Below are 26224 nucleotides of genomic sequence, written 5' to 3'. Positions count from 1 at the left end.
TATCTTTGTATTTTTATTTCTATCATTTTATCTTAACATAGTTTCATTTTGTATCTTTTTAGCCCTGATGAAGCCCTGCAAAGTGGGGCGAAACGTTGGAAAATAAATAGTTGTAAACTATTTTTATTTCTCCTTTGACCGCAACCCTGACCATCTCCCTATATATCTTAAAATTACTTTATAAAATGTCAGATGTTAAAAATTATACAATATTTCATTCCATTCCGAGAGAATACTATCTCAAAACTATGTTATAAAATGTCAGACATTAAAAATTAGACCATATTTCATCACAGAACAACTGAACAGTATAAATTAGTACACAATGACTCATTATTTAAATTAATTAGTTAGCATATCAGCAAATGAAAAACGAAAAGTTTTTCTAAATCATCATACCGAGCCTAAAAAGAAGAAAGGGAAAATTGAAAACTGGTGGACAGTAACTTCAAGATTTAAGGAACATGGAATGAATGAGCCAGTGATTAAGGTGCTAAATCTAAAAAAAATTGGCTGAATAGATTTGGAGAAGAGTTCCGGATGGTGGACGGAAAGATTCTAGTTTTTTCATTAGATTTTTGTATGTTATGTAGTTTTCTAATTCAAATTCTGAATGGAATTAAAATTCTTTTTTTATAATTGCTTATGATTTATTTCCTACCAGAGAGTCAACAAAATGTGGTCTGATATTCTAAGCATATGTACTAAACTCTTGGTCAGCACTAAAAGGGTTGAGGGATCCAAAGAAGACATATTGCTGTTTTGCTTGAATAGTGGCTCATCTGACAAAACAAAACTTATTTTCCAGGAAGATCGCTGATTGATCGTGTGTAATAATAAGTGGAATATGGTCCAGGTGAGGTCAAATAAAACTCAAATAGTAAAAAATTTAAATAGTTATTACTATTTGAGTTTTATTTGACCGCACCAGGACCACATTCCACTTATTAAAGCTTTTTTTAATTTTTTGTGCAACTTATTCCATAGATTGTACTGCACACTGTGCTTATTTTCTGACAACCTTGTAGCGATACCACTACCCACTAGTCTACGCCACAACTACTACAGCCGCGAAAACCACTATGGCTCTGCATGATGCAACCTACCAGCTAACACAGAAACTACTACTAGTGACAAGGAAATGCCGTATATTAATATTTGTACTATCCATTGTAAATACCTTAATTGTAATATGTAAAAACTAAATAAGACATTCCAATATATATAAATATATCATTTAAATTAATAAAGATTCTAATAGAATCTGCTGACCCATTGAAAACTAACGTCTTATACGTAGTACTTCTCGATGGTGTTTAAAAGCCCAGAGACTTAACTATGCCATAAGATCTCAGTGTGAAATCTCGCTTTCCAAGAAACACCTCTTTAGGAGGAAGAGGATAAAAATTTACATAGTGGATCAGTTCATTCCAGTGCTATATTTTTAGGAATGTATATTGTCTCCGTCTTCTCTGGATCTCTCCTTCTTCCTCTACCTTTTATCCTTTCGTAGGAATCTGAGGCCGGCTACCCTCTGCTCTTACGTACCCCTTCATATTTACAAGAATAGTGCCTGACAGAACGAAGTCACCTTCCTGTAGGACCTGGCAGCTGGCTACTCTACGGGCTTATTTTCCTCTTTCGTATCTACAGGAATAGTACCCTGTAGGAAAAGGTTACCACCCTTAGAGAACTTGTGGCACTGTCTCATACTTTCTAATCAACTACCTTACCTATTTTAAACACACATAGTCGAGGCCTTCTGGTCAAGAGTATCTAATATTATCAATTGGAGTCGAATCATTTAACACAACCACCTCGAAAACCTTACTACCTTTAGAACAGACTGTAGTAGGACCCCAGTAATGAATGAAACCCCAGGCAACAATAATATCTTTGTAATACGGCCAATTAAAAAATAAATCAAAACTTTTTCTTTTGTAAGATGTGCCAATATTCAAGCAAAGCCGCTATATGACATAAAATAAAAAAACAAAATAAAAAAATCTGGTACTTCTAAGAAAAAGTAAGTAATAGTAAACAAACAGAAGTCATGGACTAGCAATTTTGGACAGTATTAATATTTTTCATGGATGATTACAAATAATACTTAATCCTTTTACATGTTTTTAAAATAAATAATTATAAATTTTTTGTGAATAAAATTAATTAAATAAAATCTTCCAACAAAGAATATTGGATCTCAGTAAGACCTCACAGTTTACAAATTAATATTACTTGAAATATATTGAAATTTGAAGAGATCATAAACATACAATGTCACGATGGGTATAAAATAGAAGGTACCAGCATTGGATTGTTAATCAGGACTAATAAAAAGGCAGTTTATTTAATCCATACAGGTTTTCATATTTTATAAATGCCCTGGAAAAAGAGTTTAGTGATAAAATGAGAATTTATAAAAATAAAATTAAGGTGTCAGTTTGCAATTATTTTACATATATTACACACAACTTTAATGATATCAGCTCCGAAATATTGAAAATTATTATTAAAAACTTCACAACATATTTTGACAAATGAAATTTGTAAATAAATTAACAAAAATCAAAGATAATGAGATTTCAAGAAATGAAAATAGAAAAGCTAAAAATTAAAAAATAGTTTCTAAATAATGGGAAAATTGAAGTAGTTAAACAATACGAACATCTAGGCAAGATACTGTACAGGACTTTGTCCTTGAAAAAAAAACCTTTTGATTCAAAGTTATAAAAATGGAAAAGTACAACACTTTTAATATGAAGAGTAATTTTGTACAAATTGTTAAGCACTAAACTAAAACACAAATTTAATTTATCAGTGTTTTAATTCATACCAACATTTTGGCTAACTTATAGGCCTTCTTCAGGACAAAAGATCAGCTATAAGATCAGATTCAGACAACTAACAATAACTAACAGAACCTCACAATCCACTATTCAGTAACATACGGCCAAAGGTTGGCTCAAACTAAAACAATACTTTTACAGTGTGTTTCATTTTTTAACATATCCTCTCTTCCCCCCCTAAATATCATCTAGAGTAATTGAAGATACTTGACACCAAAGAATCAACATAGTACTTGGAACAGTTACGGTTAATGTAGAAGACATTTGGGGGAGTTGTTAGTATTATGATGCTAAAAATATACAAAAAAAATAATTTGAAACTGTTTTTTACATTTAGCAGTATACTCCTGGGATTATATCATTTATTTATTTATTATGAAATAACCAAACATGCCAAATTATCCAAATTCTGAGAAAATGAAACCGTTAAAAACAATATTCATAAGAAAAACAAATGCCAAAAATAAAAAAAATAAGTTACTGAAACTATTGAAATATATCTACATTAAGACACTACAGACATCAACCAAATAATTATAAAAGCTAATCTAAATTTCCAGAATCAGCTAGCAAATCTTAATTGGTAAAATTAAGTAATCCACTTAAAATAAATAAATTATTGAAAAAGTAACAAATAATTTCTAAAGCCAATCAAAAAACAGTAATATACTGAAAAAGAGTATATAATAAATAATTTATACAGATCATGGATTACACAGTTACCTTGATGCCTTGAACAAGTTAAATCAGTAATCCCTGATTCAGGTGACCTGCCAATTGTAATTACAACACCATCAGGGAGTAGTATAGTATTACCACTATGCGACACAGGAATCATAAAACATTTTTTGGTAGAGTTAGGATTTAGTGACATGATACCACTAATTATTAAATTAAAAAATTAAGAAGAATGGAATGTTTCAATTCCAAATTAAATAGGTAATAACAATTATAACAGTAAATAAAAACAATTTTAAACTAAAATGAAAATCTTTTGATTTCAAAAAGAGTACGCAACGTTCTAGTACGATTAAGTTCATAATCGGGTAACACTGTTGATCATAGATTGCAAAAGGAATAACAAAAGTACAAAAAACCTTGATTATGGTTGAAGTTCAACAAATATAATATTTGCTAGCACTATTAAGAATATCCTGTGATACGTGTTATGAAATCATAGAAAAAAATTAAAATTGTAAATCATACCTTTGATTATGCACAATGACAGTAGATAGCCTAAAAAACTTAATCTATAATGAATTTTTGCGAACTGAAACGGACGTTACAAATTTTTTATATAATGATAAAATTTCAATTTTAATTGGTTGGAAGTTTTGATTAGTTCAGGCGCACACTTAGTTCTCGTGCTCATACTTTTAATCACGCATAATATTGGTGATAAGACAAATCACATGATAAGCTGTATCTACTGGCCATATATTCTAATCAAAGGGATTCTTTACATGTAGCCTGACTGTTCATTGCAGTAATGAATACCTTGTCCCTTAAACCTCGACCTTCGTGTGGTGGATAAGGAGTAGATCCTAACTTTAAACATCCCACATCATCTGGATAAATATATTAGAAAAAACAAACAAATTTTTATATAGAATCAACCAAAATCATTATTTTCAGAGATATGTATGAGAAGTTCCTACTAGATTAGAATGGATGATACTTTATTTAAGACGATTCAACCAACTACCATTTTATTGGTGAAGAGTCTCTGAAAAAATATTTCTAAATATTTCAAATTAGCAATTGAAGGTAAGACAAGGGAGTTTTTAAAATATTATAACCACAAAGATCATCAAACTTTGTCTTTCCACCATTCTTCCTGCCTTTCTGCACATTTATAACTTCTCCCTTCAAAATTTTGTTTTTTCCAAAGCCTGGACTAAAGTTCTGGCCCGACCATTGAACAAAGTACCTTCTCCGTTTTCAGTTTCCGACTTTTGGCCAATATCCATTTTGGCCAAACCACTAGAAAGATTATTCCACTCCCAACTTAATAATTTTCTCGAGCAAAAAGCTATCGTCAATCCTTTCCAATCTGGTTTTCGCTCTCATTATTCCACACAATCCGCTTTATTGAAAATATCCCAAGACCTCCAATCCGCTATAGACAATCATCATGAATCAATTTTAGTTCTTTTTGATTTTTCGAAAGCATTTGACACAGTTAACCATAAGATCCTCCTCAATAAACTTCAAAACTTTTCCATGTCAAATGGTGTTCTAAAGTGGTTCCTCTCCTTCCTGTCCCATCGTTCCCAAACAGTCATCATTCCAAATAAACCTCTTTCCTCTCCCCTTCTTCTGACACGAGGTGTTCCTCAGGGGTCCTCACTTTCACCAACCCTTTTCTCCATTTATATCAACGATTTTCCTGATTCCATTCACCACGCAAAATATCACTTATACGCAGACGATCTCCAAAACTATCTATCCTTCCATTCCTCCGAGATGCTTGAGGCCATCCAAAAGATACAAGAACATATTGATAACATTAACGCATGGGCGTTTAACAATGATTTGAACCTGAATGCTGAAAAAAACAAGGCCATTATTATTGGTTCCAAGAACCACTTCCTTCATTTCCTCTCTTACTGTCCTCTACTTGTCCTTAACAACCAACCGATTTACTTCTATCTTACAATAAAAACCTTGGAGTCACCTTCGACCAATACTTCTCCTGGAATAATCACATTACCAAAATTACTCGCGAGTCTATTACTACAGTTGAGTGTACTAATTCGGTACTTGTGCCAATAGATGTAGATTGTTGGGTTTTTCACCCAATTAAAGTGTCCCCGCTCCCATCTTATACCCCTCATAACCCAAAACCACTGGCCTTTGGACTGAACATGAAGAGAGTGGGTAACTCAGTGGTAAGGCTCTAAATTCAAGAACCTGAATTTGTATCCGACTGTGGCAGATAGTTATTTCCTGTTTCACTGCAGCCGTGAGCCAGTTTTAGGTCATCACCAGGGATAGACAGATCTACAAAGACAACAATTAGAGTTGTCTTTGCGCTTAGTTTGAGTTTGATCAGTACTTACCACGTGGGTCGAAACCAACTTTTTTGAATCCAACCTGGAAAATTTTATCAATTAACAAAAGACAAATAAGAAATTTGAAAACAAATTAATTTAACAAACAGCATATTTAAATATTACGACTATATAAAAAGTTTTATATTTTTTTACTAACAGAATGCAATAAAAAATGGTAGTCTAGTTCTCATTACTTTTATTCCACTGGAAAAGAGTCCCCACAAAATTAAACAAGATTTAAATTTTTACTAAAAACAGATATGAAACTTATGTCATACCAGTCTTCGGATAAGCCATACTCGACTCACCCACGGTCAGTCGTGTACACCGATGTGTCGCTACTGGGAAACCGATCTCAACATCAGCACTTTCTCACTGAATGTTTCGCTCACGAATCACACCGATTCTCTTTAGATTTACAAGGATGTTGAGAGGAGATCCCACAACAACACTAAGAAAACTTTTTAAAAATTATTAATATCTATAATCACATATAGTCTAACTGTAATTCCAGCATGTATAAATGGATACATCATTTAATATAGTAATTTACTAACTATGTAAATTTTAATTGTAACTTTGTAAAATGTAAATTGTAATTGTAAATTTGTAATAGTAACATTAGGAATTTGTCAATTGTAATCCACTAACTTTTTAAATCCAGTGTAAATGACCCTAGCGGTCGAAGCGCTTAAATAAATATCATAGAGCATTAAGAGTATAACTTATTAATATTGAAATATAGTTACGATGGTTAAAAAGGGCATAAAATGTGGTTAAGAGTAAAATAACCAAGCAACAAGGTCTGTTCATTGTTTTAGCTCTTATAATAATTGGTTAAGCTATTACATATATTATATCATCATTACTATAAAAATGAAACATATTATAATTCCCAAGGAGTAAAAACAAGATAAACATAATTATAGCCGCATTTTACTTAAAAACTAGAACAGTTCTATCAGGTTCATTAACATTAATATTTGTACTAAGTAGTAGAGAGAAAAGGCCGGTTCTGGTGCAGGGCTTCGGTGAAATATGGCCGTGCCCATTTTCCCGCCAAAAATTCCAATCTATACGTGCTCCATTTAGCGGAATTGGTCAGATTTAACATTCAACCTGTTTATCTCTCTCATCTAATTTAAAATTTTTATATATTTTATATTTAATTATAAAAATTTCATATTTTGTCTATTATTATAACATCCCCGTGGCTACTAACTCCAAGGACCCGAGTTCGAATCCGGCTGGTCAGAAAATTGTTTTCTGTTACACTGTAGCCGTGAATAAACTCTTGTGGATTCTGGAGCCCTCATGGGGTCCACCCAGCCTTCTTAATTGGGTAAAAATCTGGCTGTCCAGCGTGATTCTGACCAAATCACCTTGTACAACCGTTGGTCTAATAACAGTACTCCCTTACATCAGTACTGAACCCCTGCCTCTTCATGGGTTGTAGAGGTATAGATTTAGTTTAATTTCATCATTAAATTCATCATTTCATCAACATTAATTTATTTTGTATTACAATATATATATAGGTTTATATTATAGCTTGATATAAACTGTAGGCGTGTAGACATTTTGATCAGAACATGTATTATTTCAAACCCCTTCCTCCCCGATGATTCGGGGCATCGGAGTACTATTCAATAACCTATAATCACTTTCTTACTTCGGTTTGAGTCTATCGAATTTTGTCACAATTCCTGCCTATATACTCGATCTCCTAAGGAAAAGTGATGGCTAGGGAGGAATAGTGAGACTTAGTAAAATATAGAGGAGTACTTTCTTGGGTGGAGTTTTCATAGGACTTTTTACAAAAAAGTAAATTAGTCCATTATCTGACAGTGAACAGAAGGTAATACTAAGTAAGCAATTTTTGTCTACGTTTTTTGATATAGGTAATTATATATTTGTACTATAGGTAATATTAAAATTATTAGTTTTTGCGTTATACCCCTTTTATTCGTCAATTTTTTTTATTTTTTGACTTAAGCCACTTTACCACGTCAAGGTAGAGGTATAACAAGGAGGTTATTTTTGTTTTTTGAATATTTTTCCACTCATTCAAACAATTCCTAAGATTCCGTAATTCCATTCCTCAGAACACCTGTCCGCTCCTAGTATACTCTCTCGTCTTCCCCCACTTTGACTACGGTTGCTTAGTCTATGGAGGGCAATCTGCAGGACCAGAGTCGAGACTGGCGAGAGGCATGAATTGCTTTGTAAGATTTGTCTTTGGATTTCCAAGGCGCTCTCAAGTTTCCCGCTGGTATACTGAGTTGAAGTGGCTCTATTTAACCTCCCGAAGGCAATACCTCCTTGATGTTTTCCTATTCCAAGTTCTTAAAATCAAAAAACCTACCTATATCCTTGATCTCTTCAGTCTTCGTTCATCCATCCACTCATTAAACACCAGATACCAACCGATTGATTTATATATGCCCTCCTATAGGACCGCCGCCTTCGCAAATCCTTCGTCATAGGTGCAACCACCTTCTGGAATTCTCTTCCCACCTCCATTCCCCAGTCCTCATCCATTCTTTCCTTTAAACAACATCTATTCCTTCACTTATTGTATAACCAAACCTCCGCATCATTGTAATCAAATAAATAGGCATATATTTATTAACATTATAAACAGTAGTTAAGCAAATATCCCAATGTAATTTCATTTTACTTACTGGAATCTTGTAAATGCTTGCCAGACAAATAACTAAATGTCTGAACCATGTATTTATTCCTAGTGGACATATGTCCTAGACGAAAATTATTTTTTCATTTGATTTCAACCATTTGCATCGGGAATTAACTTACTTTTAAACCTTACAAAATAATAATACATCTGGCAAAGATTAAATTATTAAATGATATAAACATATCATTAATGTAAAAAAATAATAAAATTTTCTTATATATATATAGATTCTTACATAGATATATAAACAACTAAAATGCATTGACGTTTTAGTTTATAATCTTACACCGGATTAGGAGAAATAATCTTCCAGTTCCCTCCTGGCACCCCAAAAGAGTTTAGATTTTCTTTGCCAATCGTCGGCGTGGACGTCTCAAAAATTTTTATTTTCTAAAATTACAGCCAAGCACGATGAGGTGCTTTGAGTCATGAGGTAACCCATCTGTGCAAAGTCGAAACTTTTGGTTTGGGTTGATCCCAATTTTGTGAAAATGATCCTGAAAATAATCATGTCCCGTGATTGGTATGAAATTGGTTATAAATTATTTTCTCGTTCGTCCATTGACAGTACTTTTTGAAAGGAGTTTTATCCTCCTATTTTCTTCTATCTTGCTTCTTTTTTTTTTTTTGTACTCAGTAACAAGCAAACATTGGTCTGTTTTTCTTTAAAAGAAGCGATAGACTACTGAGTGGACGAAGAGAAGATTAAGCGTCATAAGCAAATTAAACTGGGCCGTTATTGAACCTCATATCACCCTTAACCTCACCTTAAATCTTTAAAACTTTGTTGTAATTCTGGTTACCTTCTCTTTCATGATAACTTTTGCTAACAGATTTCCGGTCTTGCCATGAGAAATTCTCTTGCTTCTGATATTTCTAATATAGTCCTCAATTTGATATACCAATCAGTAGATAGGCAGCCATTTGAATTCATTATGGTCAGAAAGAAAAAGAACTTTATTGTTTACTCCTACTCTATAATTCCGTCATTCTGTCAAGACATGATTTTCATTAAGAAATACGTTGACAACCAGTACCTTGGTCTCAATCCTGGCGGGATCCCCGAAATTCTATCAGCTTTATCACCCTCGCTTTCTGTTTAGATGATGATTGATTAGATCAATGAGAAATTGACCATTCCCTCCCTTTCCTTAACTTACTTATCATAATTAATTCCGATGGCTACCTATCCACTGATTAGTATATCAAACCTAGTATTCTGGCAGACTTCTTCACAACTTTTTCCATTTAAATTATATCACCAAACCAATACTCACGTTTTCTTTCACGCTGAGATCTTGCATTAAAATTTCTAACAGGCAGTTACTTTCATTCAAAGTTTCAATGCTCTGGGACTGAGGTTCCCCCACAGGTTTCTCCGCAACAGGGTTTTCTACAACAGGATAAGCTTTAGAGGCTCCATTTTCTTCTAAAGCCGGAAGAGGTTCGGTGAAGTTGAAATTAACTGGGATGCCGGTCGGGCCAGGAGCTCGAGAGCCTCTGTAGGCCTATTGTCTAAGGAATACCATAGAATCTGATCCATTGTTTCTTTGAATCAGAGCGTAATGAGGATAGCTTCCAATAATTCGACTTCTTCATCCAAATCTTCATATTTGCTGTGCCTTACATTCCGTTTGACAAGTACGGAGCCAGGTATAAGCCATGATGGAAGAGTCACGCCATTGACTGTTCATCGCTGATGACAGAAAGATTTTTTATGTGGTGTGCAATTCATCGTGGTATACAACAAACATCGAATGGCATGAAGAGATTCCTGCAGCACATCCTCCCAATCTTTAGTTTTTAAACCTTTGGTTTTCAAGTTCAGTGTAATTGTTTTCCACAAATTACCGTCCAAGCGCATTATCTGCCCGTTACCTTGCGGGTGTGGTCAGGCTCGTAGCAACTCCATTTTCTGTTTGCAGAAAAGAACTAACTTCTTTAGGCATGAAAGAAGCTCCTCGGTCCGATTATACAAACATTGGTATTCCAAACAAACAGAATAGGTTTATGCAGTTAACCACAGCAGGAGAAGATATATTATGACATGAATATGCAAAGGGAAAACGAGAATATTCGTCGATGATAGTGAGAAGGTAAAAGTTACGTATCTTGGATGGAATTGGTCCTTCAAAGTCTACATTAATGCGCTCAAATGGAGAGGTAACCTTTACGAGAATTCCAGATGTTTTAAAAAATCTTGGCTTCAGTTCGGCACAAACTTGACAGCTGGTAGTAATTTTCCTGACATTCTCAAGCGAATATGGTAAATTCTTACTCTTGACCTAATAAAACATGCGAGCTATACCAGGGTGGCATAATGATTGATGAAGCTGAAATAATTCATTACCACTGGTAGCATTACAAAGTCTTGAGAGAGTGTCAGCTTATGAATTCTCGTTGCCAGGACGGTAGGTTATATCATAAACAAAATGTGCAAATTCCAACCTACATCTTGTTATTTTCTCATAATGATGTGAAGATGGTTGACCGTGGATAATATGTATTAGGAGAAGATGTTTGGGATTGTGGTCAAAATATAATACAATTAAGTTGAATGAACTTATTTAATAGTGCCAACGTTTCGGCTAGATTTTCTTGCCTTCATCAGGGCTAAAAACAAAGAACATGATAACAACCAATGAATACAAAAATTTTTAAAAAAAAATATAAACAGAATGATATATGGTAAATAATTGTATAGAATGAAATTAACAAGAATAAAATTATGAAAGAAGCTCCTTTCCACTGGAGCCTACTGCCGCTGCCGAGTTTGAGAATTTAAAACAAAAAAATTGCTGAGTCAACTATCATAACTATTGATGAATCTCGTCTTCTTGAAATGAAATGAAAAAATAATTATATTCTTGGACATATGCCCCCTAAGAATAAATACATGGTTCATACATTAAGATTTTTGTCTGGCAAGTAAGTAAAATGAAATTACATTGGAATAGCTACTGTTTATAATGCTAATCAATGTACGCCTGTTTATTTGATTAAAATGATGCGGAGGTTTGGTTATACAATAAATGAAGGAATAGGTGTTGTTTAAAGGAAAGAATGGATGGGGACTGGCGAATGGACATGAGAAGAGAATTCCAGAAGGAGGTTGCACGTATGACGAAGGATTTGCAAAGTAAGAAAGTAATTCATTAATGAATGCACCTCATTATGTGCAGGCTCTTCAACTCTTCTGCAGTAACGGCTTTAAAGCCACAGTCTTTCCCCAATAGTTTCAAATCTTGAACATACTGGTTAACGCTCTCTCCATGCTGTTGCTTTCGAATTACAACTACATGTCGAGCGTATATCTCACTTATTTGCTTCACATATATAGCTTTGATAGCTTTCACTGCGGTTTCAAATGAGGTTCACTCATTAATTAACTAATAAACACTGAATGAGAGAAAGTTGGCAAGTACCTTCAGCTTAGCGTCTTTTATCATCGCCTCAGGAGAAGCATCAATAAAGTTTTCAAAAGTAACCAGCAAACATGTGAATTCCCTGCCAGCAGTTGAAGAATCTGGATTTGCACTGAATTTGTCAGGTTTCAAATACTTCTCCATCACGAACACACGAATACTTCACGAAATCAGGGTATCGTTTGCTACTAAAATTGTGAAATGAAAACGAATGTTTAACCCGTAAAATAGAATTTTATTTGCAAACGAAGACAGTACATTACAGAGTACCATGAAGGTTATAACAGTATTATAAGAAAAACATATGTTTAAATTAGGAGAACTATTTTATCCAAACAAATTACTTAATATGATCGCACTATATGCAGAAAACATCAATAGTTATTTTGCTTGCTTTGAGAAAAAAATCTATAAAACCAAATATAGCAACTGGTAGATACTAATTTTTCTCTGTAGAATGTGGACTCTGGAAACTAAGTGTTATGGAAAATACGAGTACATATAGATGTAAATTTATATATAGATATCATTGTAGTTATACCACAGCTATCTTCTAAAACAATAGTAGCACAAACGTATTATATCTAATATATCGGTCCTTCTCCGATTTCGGTGCCATTTCAATCACAAAACTTTTTAAAAATAATTAATCATCTGAATGTGGGGATGACGTTATTTTCTGCTATTGTTCTGGCCTTAGTCTAACATAACATTCTCACTTTGAGGTTCTAACACTATTATTGAGACATACTACCAACCTGTCAGACAAGGGGCACAACCGGCGCATTCGAGGCTTCAAATCAGACAAGCATCACGCTGATTACCCGCTCATTGAAGGCCCCAAACTGACGCAGCGACACTTCAACTTAACAACGGTTTCCGCCGACTGGCCTCACGTAGCGACAATTTTTGCGAGATATGCTTTGAGTCAAACCAACCGAAGGGAATCCCACTAGACCACCAAACCAAGCGACATAATGTTTCAACTATACCCTAGATATCACCCACCTAACTCGCGCCTCATGGCACAAACTGGCGCTGCCTATGTTCACTATTCATTGCCTTACTGGGAATAACGAATCATCGCTACCTGAAGAAATTTTAAATCAACAGTTCATGGAAAAATTCACTCCCCACATTTGAACCCCAATATCTTCACTCCTAAATTCCGACATAGATAGTAACGGTAGGTGGGGGAATATAACTAACAAGATCGCTGCAATCAAAGAAAATAGTGACAATTATTGCTGCAAACAGCATTCAACACAGTACATCGTCCTAGATTCCGTCTTTCTTCAAGGAAAGAAGTGCTGTAGCGACACCACTACTATTTACTAGTAAAGTCATCAGAACCGTTACGAAGTAACACGAAGCCAGCTGCCGCTATGGGAACTACTATAGCCATCAAGCAAACGTCGTATATTGATTTGTATACTATTTCTTGTAAATACTTCAACTGTATGAATACTTCAGTATGTTATAACTATATAATAACTTGTAATATTCTTAAATGTATCATTTGAATCAATAGAGATTGCAATAGATTCTTGTAATCTATTGAAAGCTAACGTCTTATATGTAACAACTATCAATGCCGGTTTTCAGACCAGAACTAAGACTTAGCAAAACTTGCCTAACCAAAGTTTTTTTTTTTCCTACGCCACAGGAAGTGGGCTATTACGCCATTTTCCTTCTCGCAGTCCAATACAATTTTACTCTTCTTCTTAGTTGGTCCGCATCCTGCTTAACATCTTCTAGACCAATACACGTTAAAAGATGGTCTCCATCCATGTCTCCCATGTTGCATAGAGGACATTTCGGGGAATCTACGATGTCAATTCGACGGAGGTGTTTTTGGAGCAGATCATGTCCTGTTACTAGCCGAAACCAAGCCACTCTCTCAGCTCTGTTAAGATTGCCGGGAATTCGGTTATCCTTATGCAGCAGGCTCTCCGACTTCTTTCCTTCCGCTTGAATTTTGTGTCTAGCATTTGTTCTGGTCCTTACAATAAGAGCTTATAAGTGATTTTACTGTTCTGTAGGAAAGTGGTAGAACAGGCTGGTTCTCTGCACAACCGAGCTTAGCCAACTTGTCAGCTTGCTCATTACCATCTATACCAACATGGCCTGGTATCCACTGCAGAGCTATAACCCTTCCTCTTTTCTTTATGATAGCAGCCATGTTTCTGCACTTTTCTTCCGTAGGTGACTCTGCGGCACCTGGTGTTAAATTTTATATTACGGCTTGGGAGTCGCTGAAGATTACAGTATTACATTCAATTACATTACATTCAATAGTGGCTTTCATCGCAAAGTAGATAGCCTGGATTTCTGCACCATAATTATCACATCCAGCTCCAATGGGAAATGACAATTGAAAATTGATCGAGTATACTCCTGCTCCAGCTCCCTTGTAGTTTAGTGGTAGAACGCCTGCCTATACTGCCAAACCAAAGTGTGAATATCGGCCTCACGGATACACTTTCATAGGAGGCAGCGAGTAATATACACATCGGACCAGATTATTCCAACTCAATTTTTGGAAATGTTTATTGGACTCTTTTTCACTTTTCTGGATCTCTCCTCCTTCCTACACCTTCTGTCCTTTCATCAGGACCTACAGCGAATACCTTTTGGATTGGCATTCTCCTTCATGACAGCAAGCGCACTGCCATCTTCTCAGTATCTTTTAAACATTGTTGTAAAACATCAGAAATTTAGGAAAAGGGACAACACGTCAGAAAGCTTGCCGATAGAATGTACCTTTAGGCCGGAACTTTATCCTATAACCAGCCTAAACAAGTTTTGAATGGTTCACAAAGGAATCAAATCACTGTTGATCAAATTTAATAAGTCATATCACTCCAGAATTGAAGCCATCCGAATAAGGAAATTCACCAGCCAAAGCTGTCAACAATTCTATGTTACAGTTTTTGATCCATTACTTTGAACGAAACGGTATTTATCGAAGCAGTTTCGGTGTTTAAAAGTCTGCTTAAAGTTAATAAAAACTAAATCCTTCATTGTATTTGATTTTAATTATAGTTGTATTACCAAATTTATTTAGTTTATTACTGCCCTCATATATTATTTTGTTGTACCGCTATGACCACAATAAGTTTTGTTTTTGTTCCGTTTACGTTTATTTTTAATGATGTAAGTGTTAATATTATTTTTATTTACTTAGTACAGTGTTCTTTTTTTATTTATACGATCCATCCATTTGTTTTTATCCCTATTTTTGAAATATAGAGTTATATAAATGAACCAGAAACTATATATTTGTATTTATACTTTCAAATTGCATAATAATCTTATATCAATTTGTAATGTATCTAATTATTATAATTATCATCAGTTTATAGATTAAAGAATTGTATTTACATCATTATTTACTAGTGTCGTTACTTTGAGATCTTAAGTAATGATCTCAGTTAGAATTAACTTCAACCTTTACAAAATTAGTTATATTAGCCTAATGAAATATTGTATTAATAAATTAGGAAACAAAAAACAATAGCAAACTAACTTAATTGTGATTGGTCCTAAATTGTGTTCCTAATTAGAAATAATAACCTATTATTAAAAAGTAAAAATTAATTGGATTAAATACTTAGTATGAGTAGAGGAATCTTTCGTTCTAGTCTATTATATTAACATAATCCCTCTATTCTATGTGTATTTACAAGCAGTGTGTTTTCAATTTATTATATTTCTCAATAAATATTTTGGGTACAATGTCTAAATGTTTAGACTATAGTTTGATTGAAGTTTACTGTAACATTTGACTGCTGTATAACCCTTCGTTTTAGAAAAATAACAAGGTATCTGTTGGAAAAATTCAGAGGTACATTCTTATAATCTATCGCAAAAAAAAAAAAAAATTGAGAAAGATATTAATATTATTTTTAGAAAATATTCTACACCATATATTAGTGAAATATATATTATATGTTTGTGTTTTTTTGTGGGTATGGGAAAAATCTTTCGTAAGACAAAGTGCAACAAATATAAAGTTACACAACAGTTTGAGATTCCTACTCATTAAAAAACCACCTCCTAATTCGTCTTTACCAACCCTTGGAACCGCTGTCAAGTATTATGTCACGGGGAAAAAGGGCTGAAAAAAGACCTACATCTTCTTTGCTCATCTTATTTAATCTTAGACATTGCCTGGCCTCTTCTTTCTCGTTCTTGTGCTCTGAGCCATCTACCGATTTGTACTGCATAGTCTGCTACAACCCTTCCGTTCTCCTTCTTAGTCATCATCAAAGCGAGATTTTCGGAACTGATTTCTTCCTAAGTTTTATGTTTCGTTCTTCTTTTTTTGAGTAAAACCCGGAGAACAAAAGAATGAATGTTCTACTGTATTGTCCACAGAATCACAAGTTAGGCAGGATGATCTGTCTTCCAGTTTAAAGCAGGCTAAGTAGGCCCTGAAGCTACATGTCCTATAAGCAGTTTAGTGAGGTAATAATCCACTTTCCTGTGTTTTTGGAATATCCATCTTGATACATTGGGAATTATACGGTGGGTCCATCTTCCAGAAGATGAGGCATTCCAGTGTCTCTGCCATCTTTCAAGAGTCTGAATTCACTCTGCTTTTGCTAATGTAGTTCACTGAGCATTCGGCTCTTTTCGTTTCCTTCAGAATGTTCTGCTGTGTTTATCTGTCAAAAGATCTATCACAGGCATATCTGGGATGACGCACACATTATTGTAGGACACAGTGCTAAAAGCTCGAATGACACGGGGCACTTCTTCGATACATTCCGATAGCTTTACAGTCATATGACTGCACTTGGAGGTTTCTGCCCAGATTCGTGCTGCATACAAAATCGTCTAAAAAGCCAAGAGCTTCCCCTGATTCGATCAAGCAATGTCTTGTGTTCTTGCCAAAGGGATTAGAGCCCCTGGAAGATCCCGTATATTATCGCCCAATATGTCTCCTGAATACTGTTGGTAAGACACTGGAGAGGAATGTTTATGGCAGGTTGATTAACTTCAGTGAAGGAGTCCGAGAATTATCTGATAATCAGTACGATTTTCTGAAGGGCAGATTGACTATTGATTTTGCAATCAGAGCTGCTTGGAAAGCCATTGCAGCTAAGAGGTGGTTAGAAATACTGTGCCATTATAACGTTGGATGTTAAGAATGCTTTTAATTCAGCTCAGTATGACTGCATCATGGACAGATTGTGAAGAAAGATGTCCCACTATACCTAATAAATATTATTGAGTTATTTATTTGATAGAAAGAAAGTTGATACTTGAGGTATGATACAGAAGGTGCATCGAAAATTTCTGGTGGCGTTTCTGAGGGTTCAGTTTTAGGGCCATTGGTGTGGAACATTATGTATAACATGATGCTCAGGCTACCCCTGGTGGAAGAAAGTGTGTTTGATTTTTTTTTTTTTTTTATAGAAAATTAAATTGCATATTCCTCAGATGTTTTAAGTCATTTTTTTTTAATAGGTTGTAGATTATATTCATTATTTATTGTATTTACCACAGATAAATTTCTAAACAAATGTCCTTGATTATTTTTCAGAAATGATTCAGCTAATCGACTACGATCTTTTTGTTTATTAAATTTTTTTCTCCTTTCAGGTTGCAAATATCTATGTGTATCTTCAAGTAATGCTTGCAGTGCTAATACTTTGGATAATCTGCAAAAAAAAAGATCCTAATGGAAAATGCAAATTGACCCAGGAGGTAAAAAACAATTTAGTTGTTTAACCATTTAAAGGCTCCATCCTCATACATACGGACAATGAAAGCTATGCCCCAGTACTCTGTCAGTTCCCCCTAGTGCTCCGTCTTTATATATGCGGTCTTTACTAGGAAGTAGAAATGTTATATCAATTTATTTCTGTTTTTCAACAATATATTGATGATCTGGATAGTTTGCAATTATATTCTTTTATTTAAATCACCAATTTTTTTTTAAATATTTGTATTGTATGTATTATTTTTTCGGTTGGCTCTAAAGACCTTGTGGGGAGTGCGGTAGCTAAAGGGTAAAGCGCGTGGCTACTAACTCCAAGGAGCCGAATTCAAAATCCAGCTGGGTTGAAAATTGTTTTCTGTTACACTGTAACCGTGAGTCAACTCCTGTGGTTTCTGGAGCCCTCCTAAATTGGGTACCCTTAATTGGATAAAAATCTGGCAGTCGAGCATGATTCTGACCAAATCACCTCCTTGTACAACTGTTGGTCTAGTAACAACAGTCTTTTGGATCTGGTTGCCTTCATATCGTGAGATATTGATTACCAATCTCTGCATACAGTTCTTCTCCTCCATGTGTTAAGGCTTTGATCCCAGATAACTCCTGTAATTGTACAGAGGACTTTCTGTTCAAATCTCTCGATTCTGCTTTCTATATCTACAAATGTTGATGATCTTGGTAGTTTATAATACTATTATTTTATTTCAATCACCAATTTTTTATTTTCTTTATCTGATTTGCATTACTAAATTTTTATATTTGAGGTAGAATATTAGATTAGTTCTAAGTATTGAATCTGTATAGTACTCTTTGGAACTTTGTCTCAACTTTCTTCATATATATATATATTGACACATTATTTGAACTGTTTTATTAGTATTATATTGTTTTATTTTTCCAAAATTATAATTATTTTACATGATTTTTTATAATGATTAGTGACTAGTAAAAATATGATTTTATAAATAATAGTTATGAAATTTCTTAACCTTCACAGTTACAGTTATGACCATTTTTTAAAATATTTTAGTTTTGATGTCTCAAATTTATGTTCTGTAACCTCCTTGAAATAAGAAGCCTATTACCTCTTAAGTTTTTTTCTATAACCTCTTATGTCTGAAATCTCACTAGGTAGCATTTAATTCAACTTTCCGTATTTATTCCGATATTTCTCTAGGCAGGATTCTAGGTTTACTTTAATGGGGCTGTTTACTTTAAAATTTGTCAGATAAAAATGAACTATTAAAAATTTGTTATGATTGAATAATTTTTACTCATAAATAAATTACAGTAGCATTTTCAAAAATTCATTTTAATATACATTAATTTTTTTAATTAAAAAAAAGTTTGTAGTTATATTAGGGGTATTCAAGATGTTGTGTTAAATGTAAAATGATTTACCATGTTAAATGTTATAATTATAGGATTGTGAGCACCCCAATTTCTAGTCATGTTAAAGGTTAACTGCATAAGAGCTCTTAGCGGATTTTCTGGGCAACTTGGTTTATAACCTTTCCTTCCAGAACTTCATGTTATTAATTACTTCTAAGTTTTGATTAAAGTAATTTATTACAGCATGCCTAAAGTGAATGAAAAGTGGAAGTTGTGTAAAAGTTTGGCTACTGAGTGTTTTGTTGATCTTTTGACTTGTGAGGAAGAGAACCAAGATGAGCTAATTGACAACTATCATTACACTATTATTATCATTTTCATTCATTGCTTTATTAGTTTTAAAAACATCCAAAAAAATCCTAACACAATCAAAGCATAAAATATGAGCAAGTAACCTAACACGACAACAAATAAAATGCGACGAGCTCAGCTGGTCTGTTGCGTGACGTCATTCTCCATTTAACAGACTCTCAACCATGTTACATTTTATATCGTTCATTTAACATAAGTTTTTCCATTTAACACGCTTTAGCATGTTAAACTAAAGATCATGAATATCCCTATTGTGGAGTAGGCCAGAGTGCTATCACCAACCAACTTGACATACCTATTATAGCCTCGACAATCTAAAAAATTGAAGAACATTTTTAAGTTTTTGAAACAAAATCTTAAAAGTAAATTAAACATTTTATCACATTTTTTTTTTTCGTTTCATTTATTAGTATCAAACTTGTGTAACCATCCAAGAAAAAATAAATTTAACACTTCCTCTCTTCTAATTTTGAGGTTTTTTATTCCAAGATACATAGAATCCAAATTTGAAAAATCCATCTGAGGATTTTTTCTGAGACTATTGGGCTAATTATTTTTAAAACCTATGTACCAAAGTCACTGGTCACTCTAAAATGATCCTCCGAACTCAACATTACTATTCACAGTTGATTAGAAGTTTCATTCCCCCATATCTTATTTTTGAATATAGAGGGTAAGTATTTTGAAATCATTATACCAAAACTGGAAAAAAAAAAAATTAATGAAATGTTTTTTTTATATTTTGTCATTTATATTCATTTGGAAATAATTAAGTGTAGTGTTATAATTTGCTGCATTTTTATTGAAATATTAATAGTTCACCTTATGTAATTGATTGTAGGAAGATGTCTGGGTAATGGTCAAGAAAGGTACAAAAATAGCAGAAATTAAACAAGTTTTTCTGCTATTTTTGTGCCTTTCTTGACCACCTACCATACCATCTTCCTGCATCAGTTTTACATTCATTTACCAATTCAGTGGAATTTGGACTCTTTTTCTTATTTTTTCTTTATTTATTTGTTTATATTTTAATTAATCAATAATCCCTCCATCTAAGCCAGTTCTAAAATACGTTCTCATGATTATATGGAATTATATTCCATAAATTATAAGAAAATAAAATGAATATTTTATTTTCACTCATGCTATATTGCTGGATATCCTCCATTAACATTTTTATTAGAAATAACAATGTTAATAACTTTTCACTATTAACTAGTGTAAACAGTTGACATCAAAAACTTAGCTAATAACAATGTTACAAGTAATATTTAAATGTAAACACACCTTACAGTGTAGTTCTCTTTACTATTGGTTAAAAATACTTAGGTATCCTTTGTAGATAAGATTTGTTGGTGCCTATAGGTTTAAGGAGGATAGTCTTGTGGATAAACATTATTGTTATCCGTATAAATGGATTAGGTGCTTCATTTTCTATTTAATTGGCTGCATTCTAATTCTAATGCATTAAGCTATTTTCTTTTTAGATTCTACCTGTTAGTTATGGAGAAAATAAGATACCATACTGAGTTGGATGTTAGTTGTGGTATAGTATTTAATAAAATTTATGGATTCGATTTGCAGTATTGGTTACAAGTTTTCCCATATTTCATCAATTTTAATTTTCTAGTGGTTAAATGAATAATCAATCAAGATGTCTTAGAAGATATCCCTTTTAAGACATCTTGATTACTGAATCTTAATGGAATGATTAATTTCTGTTTCAAGGGTAAATGTTGCTTGAAAAGTATCTGGAATGTGGAAAGATGAGAAATGTAGAAAATACAGAGTTTAATGACTAAAGGATGCTCACAATTAAGTGTCAAACCTTTGGCTTGGTTCATATTGGGACCCATTTGACATGTGTCATCTGACATAACACAGCACGAGTTTTTATAACATACACAAATAAATGATTCAGCACATATCGACAACCAGAGTTGGGCATATTTTATTCACAATTATGAATACAGAATACTACTTCTCTGAAGCATTTATGAATACTGATTATTAATGTAATGTTCGATATTCTAGTAAATGATGACCGATTAAACTTTTATTCTTATATACAAATTCAGTCCCAAATGTGTGAGAATCCCTACTGGCTTCATTTATTACATGTTAGAAAGTTTGGTACCATTATTGAGATAAGAGACTGTAAAAGGTTGCAGTACTGTACAAAAAAAAAAAAAATCGCAGCACATGATATGTTTTTCACACTTCGCATGTCTCATATGTCTTCAGAAGTTTTATGAAATAATATTTTATAACTTATTTGAATTTTCTGATATCATAAATTTTGTTAATTATTTTAAACAATTTTTTAATGCATAATTCTCAACAAAATAATTGTCAAAATGATTATTTAAAAATTATTATGTTTTATATGTTCACTGATTTTTTTAATGAAATAATTTTCGATAATTAATTAAAACAGTGTTTTTTTTATGTTATCTGAATTTTAAAATGAAATGATTTTTAATAAAATATTTTGGAAGAACGCTGATTGATCGTGTCTAATAATAATAAATGAAATATGGTCCGGGTGCGGTCAAATAAAACTCAAATAGTAATAACTATTTCACTTGAGCCAACTTTTGCCTCATGATGCATGGCTTCATCATAGCTAAATAAAGGTACAAACACTTAACATAAGTAAAAAAAGTAAATGGAAAATTACAAGATTATACAATGAAATGTAAAAATTAAACAAGAAAAATTTATAAACAATAAATGAAAATGGAAATAGTAGCAGATAAAAAGAAGAAATATAAAAGAAAGTACAAACTAACAATTGGGAAGAGTGGGGATTGGCAGTTTAGTACTTTAATTTGAAAATAATTTTGAAGTAAACAGAAGCAAGTAGAAAATATTAAAATTTGGTAAGCAATAAATGATAATATACATAATAGGGGGAAAGAAATATTATATATTAAAAAAAAATGATAAATGTAGACGGATAGAAAACAGTAGAAATAAAATTAAAAGAATGGTATACAATAAGTATAGATGATAAAAAAAGGCAATATACCAAATAATAGGGGTACAGAGCTATGTAAATTATATAATAAAAAAATTAATAATTAATGTAAGTATACTTAAGCTGGTAACATGTAAGTATACTTAGGCTGGTAATGTGGTAATAACTGGTGAGAATAAAGGTATTATGGAGTCGAGAAGGTCGTTAAGAACCATATTAGAGATATCAGGAGCAAGGTAGTTCCCCATGGCAAGTCCGCTAATCTGGTAGTAAAATTCCTCATATGGGAACCTGTCTTGCTCCTGATATCTCTAATACGTTTGTAATACCTCTATTCTCATTAAACTCATTTTTTATTAAGAAGTATTTGGACAATTTCTTCCATGTCCTCAATCCTGAGAGAGTCCCTGAAATCCTATCAGCCTTTAACCCCTACCACCCTCGTCTTCGCTTTACTGTTGTCTTCAATTTGATTCCTCTAATATGTGAAAATTTATTTGCTTGTTGATTTTGAAGTAATACTATACATATATATACTATTTTCTTCTTAGCATTTCCAATACTCGGTAATTCAATGCTTTATTAGATCTTTGAATTTCAAATGATTGGAATTCAATTGGTTAATTCATTGCTGTATTTATATATTAACATTTAATAATGTAATTTATATGTTTATATTTATGAAGGTTTCTGTTTTATTAACTGTTAATTCAATTTTATGTATATCTTAATACATACATCCATCATTTTCTGATACTAATTTAGTTATTCTTTTTTTATTCAGGAAGAAGTTGCTCTGATAAGCAAGTGGCAGCCTTTTCCGTTAGTTAAACCTGCTCCTAAAACTCACAGAGGTTATGATACAAGAGTAGCTGAGAGCAAAGTAAATAGTGAAAATTGTACTTTTCCTATTTTAATTTAATAATTTTAGAAAAGGTTTGTCAACATTTGTAAAATGGACAAAAATTATTAATAAGGAATAATGATCTTTATGTTATACATCCTTTGTGCTTACTCAATTGCAGTGAAAGCTTCTTTTATGCTAGTTAAAACCAAACCATGTAAAGAATCAGACAAACCTAAAGAATAAAATTATTTCAGAACTTGATTTCATGGTAGGATCTGCCATCATGATTGAAGCATCATGAGACCCATTTTAGTTTTTTTGGCTAGATGAGGAAACTCAAATAATGATTACTTACTATTATGGGAAAGTAAATTCAAAAAGAATTTTATTATATATACCTTTGTTTGTACTAGTTTTGTGTTACTAGGATCTCAAATCTTTCAATTTTGCTTTCAAGGGTACCTGTTAGAGTCCAGGTCTCACAGCTGTATATGAGAGCTGGCTTTATCATGGCATTGTATACCCTTAGTTTCAGATTTTTAGAGATTTTTTGGGATTTCAGTGTTCTTGACAGAGAGAAGAAGGCTCTGTTCGCGCTTGTTATATGCTGGTCTATATAGTGTAATTATTGTATTGTATAACAAAAATAAAATTAGTTTTAAGTATATGAAACTAGAAACGTTTCATGTTTATACTATAATCTTAGTTCAGTTATAATTTACAATTTGAATGTGCAGTTCTCTTTTTATTAGATTGTTATGGGTATTAAAATATATTTAGATGCATGTACTTTATATTCATTTGTTCTGACTTGTTTTTCTATATATAATGATCAAAAAAACATACTACATAAACTTATAAGTGATAGTATCTTTCTAAAGGAATCAAAGATAAATTTTATTGGATTGTATCAAAAGTACTGACTGAATCTCAGTATTTTATTTCTTTTTTTTTTTTTAAGTGCTTGTATGTAATCTCCAATTGTTGCATGTGAACAAGAGGATTTTTCAGCTAATTCCCTTAAAGTTAAGTGGATTGCTCTCCACTGCTTATTTAAGAAGTTGTCATCTAACATCATTAGTTTGCCTGAAGGAAATGAGTCTGAAATCACTGATGTGAAATATTTCAAAGTTTTTATGCAAAATCTAAATCACATGATCAAAGTTCTTATGTAGATTGCAAAGATACAATTTCAATTTGTACCAACAGATTTAAGCTGATGTCTAGGTATTAGGTAATTTCATATATAATATTTATACAAACACAATACAGGTGAGCCTTGTACTTACATCAGGTTCTGTTTCCTGGAATGTGGCTTAAGTCAAATTCGATTCAAGTCCTGCTCGATGAAAATCTGTATACACACATATATCTGTATTTCCTAACCTTCAGTTTATCTATAAATTATTCAGTAAAAATAGCTTAAAATACAGCTGTAGTTAAAAGTAACTCTAAAATAGTTTCTATCAACAGTTTCTGATATAAAAAATGTTTGAAAAATATATTATTGAAAAGTTCACTACTCCCTGAGTAGAATCCGTAGCACTCTAATATGTCAGATTTTTCAAAATGGTTGCCATATATCTTTAGGTTTATTCCCAATAACTTCTTTACTTACCTATTGCAGTTTAATTTCAAAATTTATATATATGCCAAAAGTTTTATATTTAAAGCTAAATTCAAGAAAAGAACTTAATTTTTAATTTTGAGAATCACTATCAATATTATAAATGTGTTAAGAAATTTTACTTTTGTCATCTCTTTAATGGAAATATTTCATTTATATAATTAATAGCTAACAAAACCTATTTTAAAAAAATAAAAGGAAAAATTTATTTTATAAAAAATTTTTTGTATTAATAAATATTTTTTAGAGATCTAAAAAAAAATGCTATTAGACCAGTATGTTGTCTATTGAAATTAAAACCCTCTTGCTTTCAAAAGGTGGGTTTTAGAAAAAAAAAAGTACATCTGTGCTTCATGGATCTCACAAAGAGTGAATCAAATTAGTTTATATTGAACTCTGAACTAGAAAGATACAATAGAAGTCTTAAGACAATAAGAAATTATTGTTAAACAGTATTTTCTAGATTGTTCAGGAATTAAGCCAGGGTTTAGCCTGAGTCCTTTTTCCTCATTACATAATATGGCTTGGGGAAGATTAAATGTGAAAATAAGATCAGATATCCTCAGTATTAGAATCAACATATGATGAATATTATAATTTGGTAGTCTTCACATTCGAATTGAATCCTTTGAGAAGATAAAAGACAAAAATGGACATTCGTTTGGAAAAACATGATTAATGAGAGTTGGTAGGAGTATATATAGGGACACACAATTGTTAGATTTATAGGATGCGGAATTTATTTAACTTAAAATAGCAGTGTACTCCTCTGAACACAAATTTGGCTGAATGTGCAGTAGGATAAAAGAGTATATGGGATATTCTTTAATTTACTTAACATTTGCTTGAAAACAATTATGGTAAAAAACTATCTGGTGTGTCTACTTACACAACTCTCTTTACTGATTTAATTTTTTTTTCAAAGAAGCATTAGGAAAGTTCCAGGAGATGTATGTTCTTTGCTTTATTTGAAAAACTAACAAAGAGTGAACGGGTTACCGTGGGAACAAAGTTATTTTTAAAAAAGGGTACAATATTTGCATAATTTTTTTTCTTTTGTTGAGAATTTATTTAAATTTCAAGTGATAATAGGATAATTTACATAGAATATATACTTTTTTGAGCTATAAACAAAAGAACTTAACGAAAAACACAAATAAGTACGATTAACTTATTTTAATGTGCCAACGTTTCGGCTAGAGTTTCTAGCCTTCTTCAGGGCTAAAAACAGAACAAGATAACAACCACAGTAAGTATAGAAAAATAAAAAGAAAGTATAAACAGAATAATTTTACACATAAAATGAATAA

At 32.4% G+C, this 26224-nt stretch overlaps 2 protein-coding genes across 2 annotated transcripts in view; one reads left to right on the top strand and one right to left on the bottom strand.

Moving 5' to 3' along the window:
• Positions 1-3862, bottom strand: part of LOC106684208 (uncharacterized protein F21D5.5) — a 25001-nt gene extending 21139 nt beyond the window's left edge. Inside the window, exon 1 of the mRNA XM_014426151.2 lies at positions 3573-3862. Within this exon, the coding sequence (XP_014281637.1) occupies positions 3573-3723 (151 nt within the window). The 5' untranslated portion in view covers positions 3724-3862. The remainder of the gene's footprint in view (positions 1-3572) is intronic.
• Positions 3863-14986: 11124 nt separating this feature from the next.
• Spt-I (serine palmitoyltransferase subunit I) overlaps positions 14987-26224 on the top strand; it is a 23595-nt gene continuing 12357 nt past the window's right edge. Inside the window, exons 1-3 of the mRNA XM_067052127.1 lie at positions 14987-15184; positions 17639-17743; positions 23225-23323. Of these exons, the coding sequence (XP_066908228.1) occupies positions 15134-15184; positions 17639-17743; positions 23225-23323 (255 nt within the window). The 5' untranslated portion in view covers positions 14987-15133. The remainder of the gene's footprint in view (positions 15185-17638; positions 17744-23224; positions 23324-26224) is intronic.

The sequence above is a fragment of the Halyomorpha halys genome, unplaced genomic scaffold, assembly GCF_000696795.3.
Source record: "Halyomorpha halys isolate HHAL.00 unplaced genomic scaffold, Hhal_1.1 Scaffold556.1, whole genome shotgun sequence".
Lineage (NCBI taxonomy): Eukaryota > Metazoa > Arthropoda > Insecta > Hemiptera > Pentatomidae > Halyomorpha > Halyomorpha halys.
This window is presented reverse-complemented; position numbering and strand designations above follow the sequence as displayed.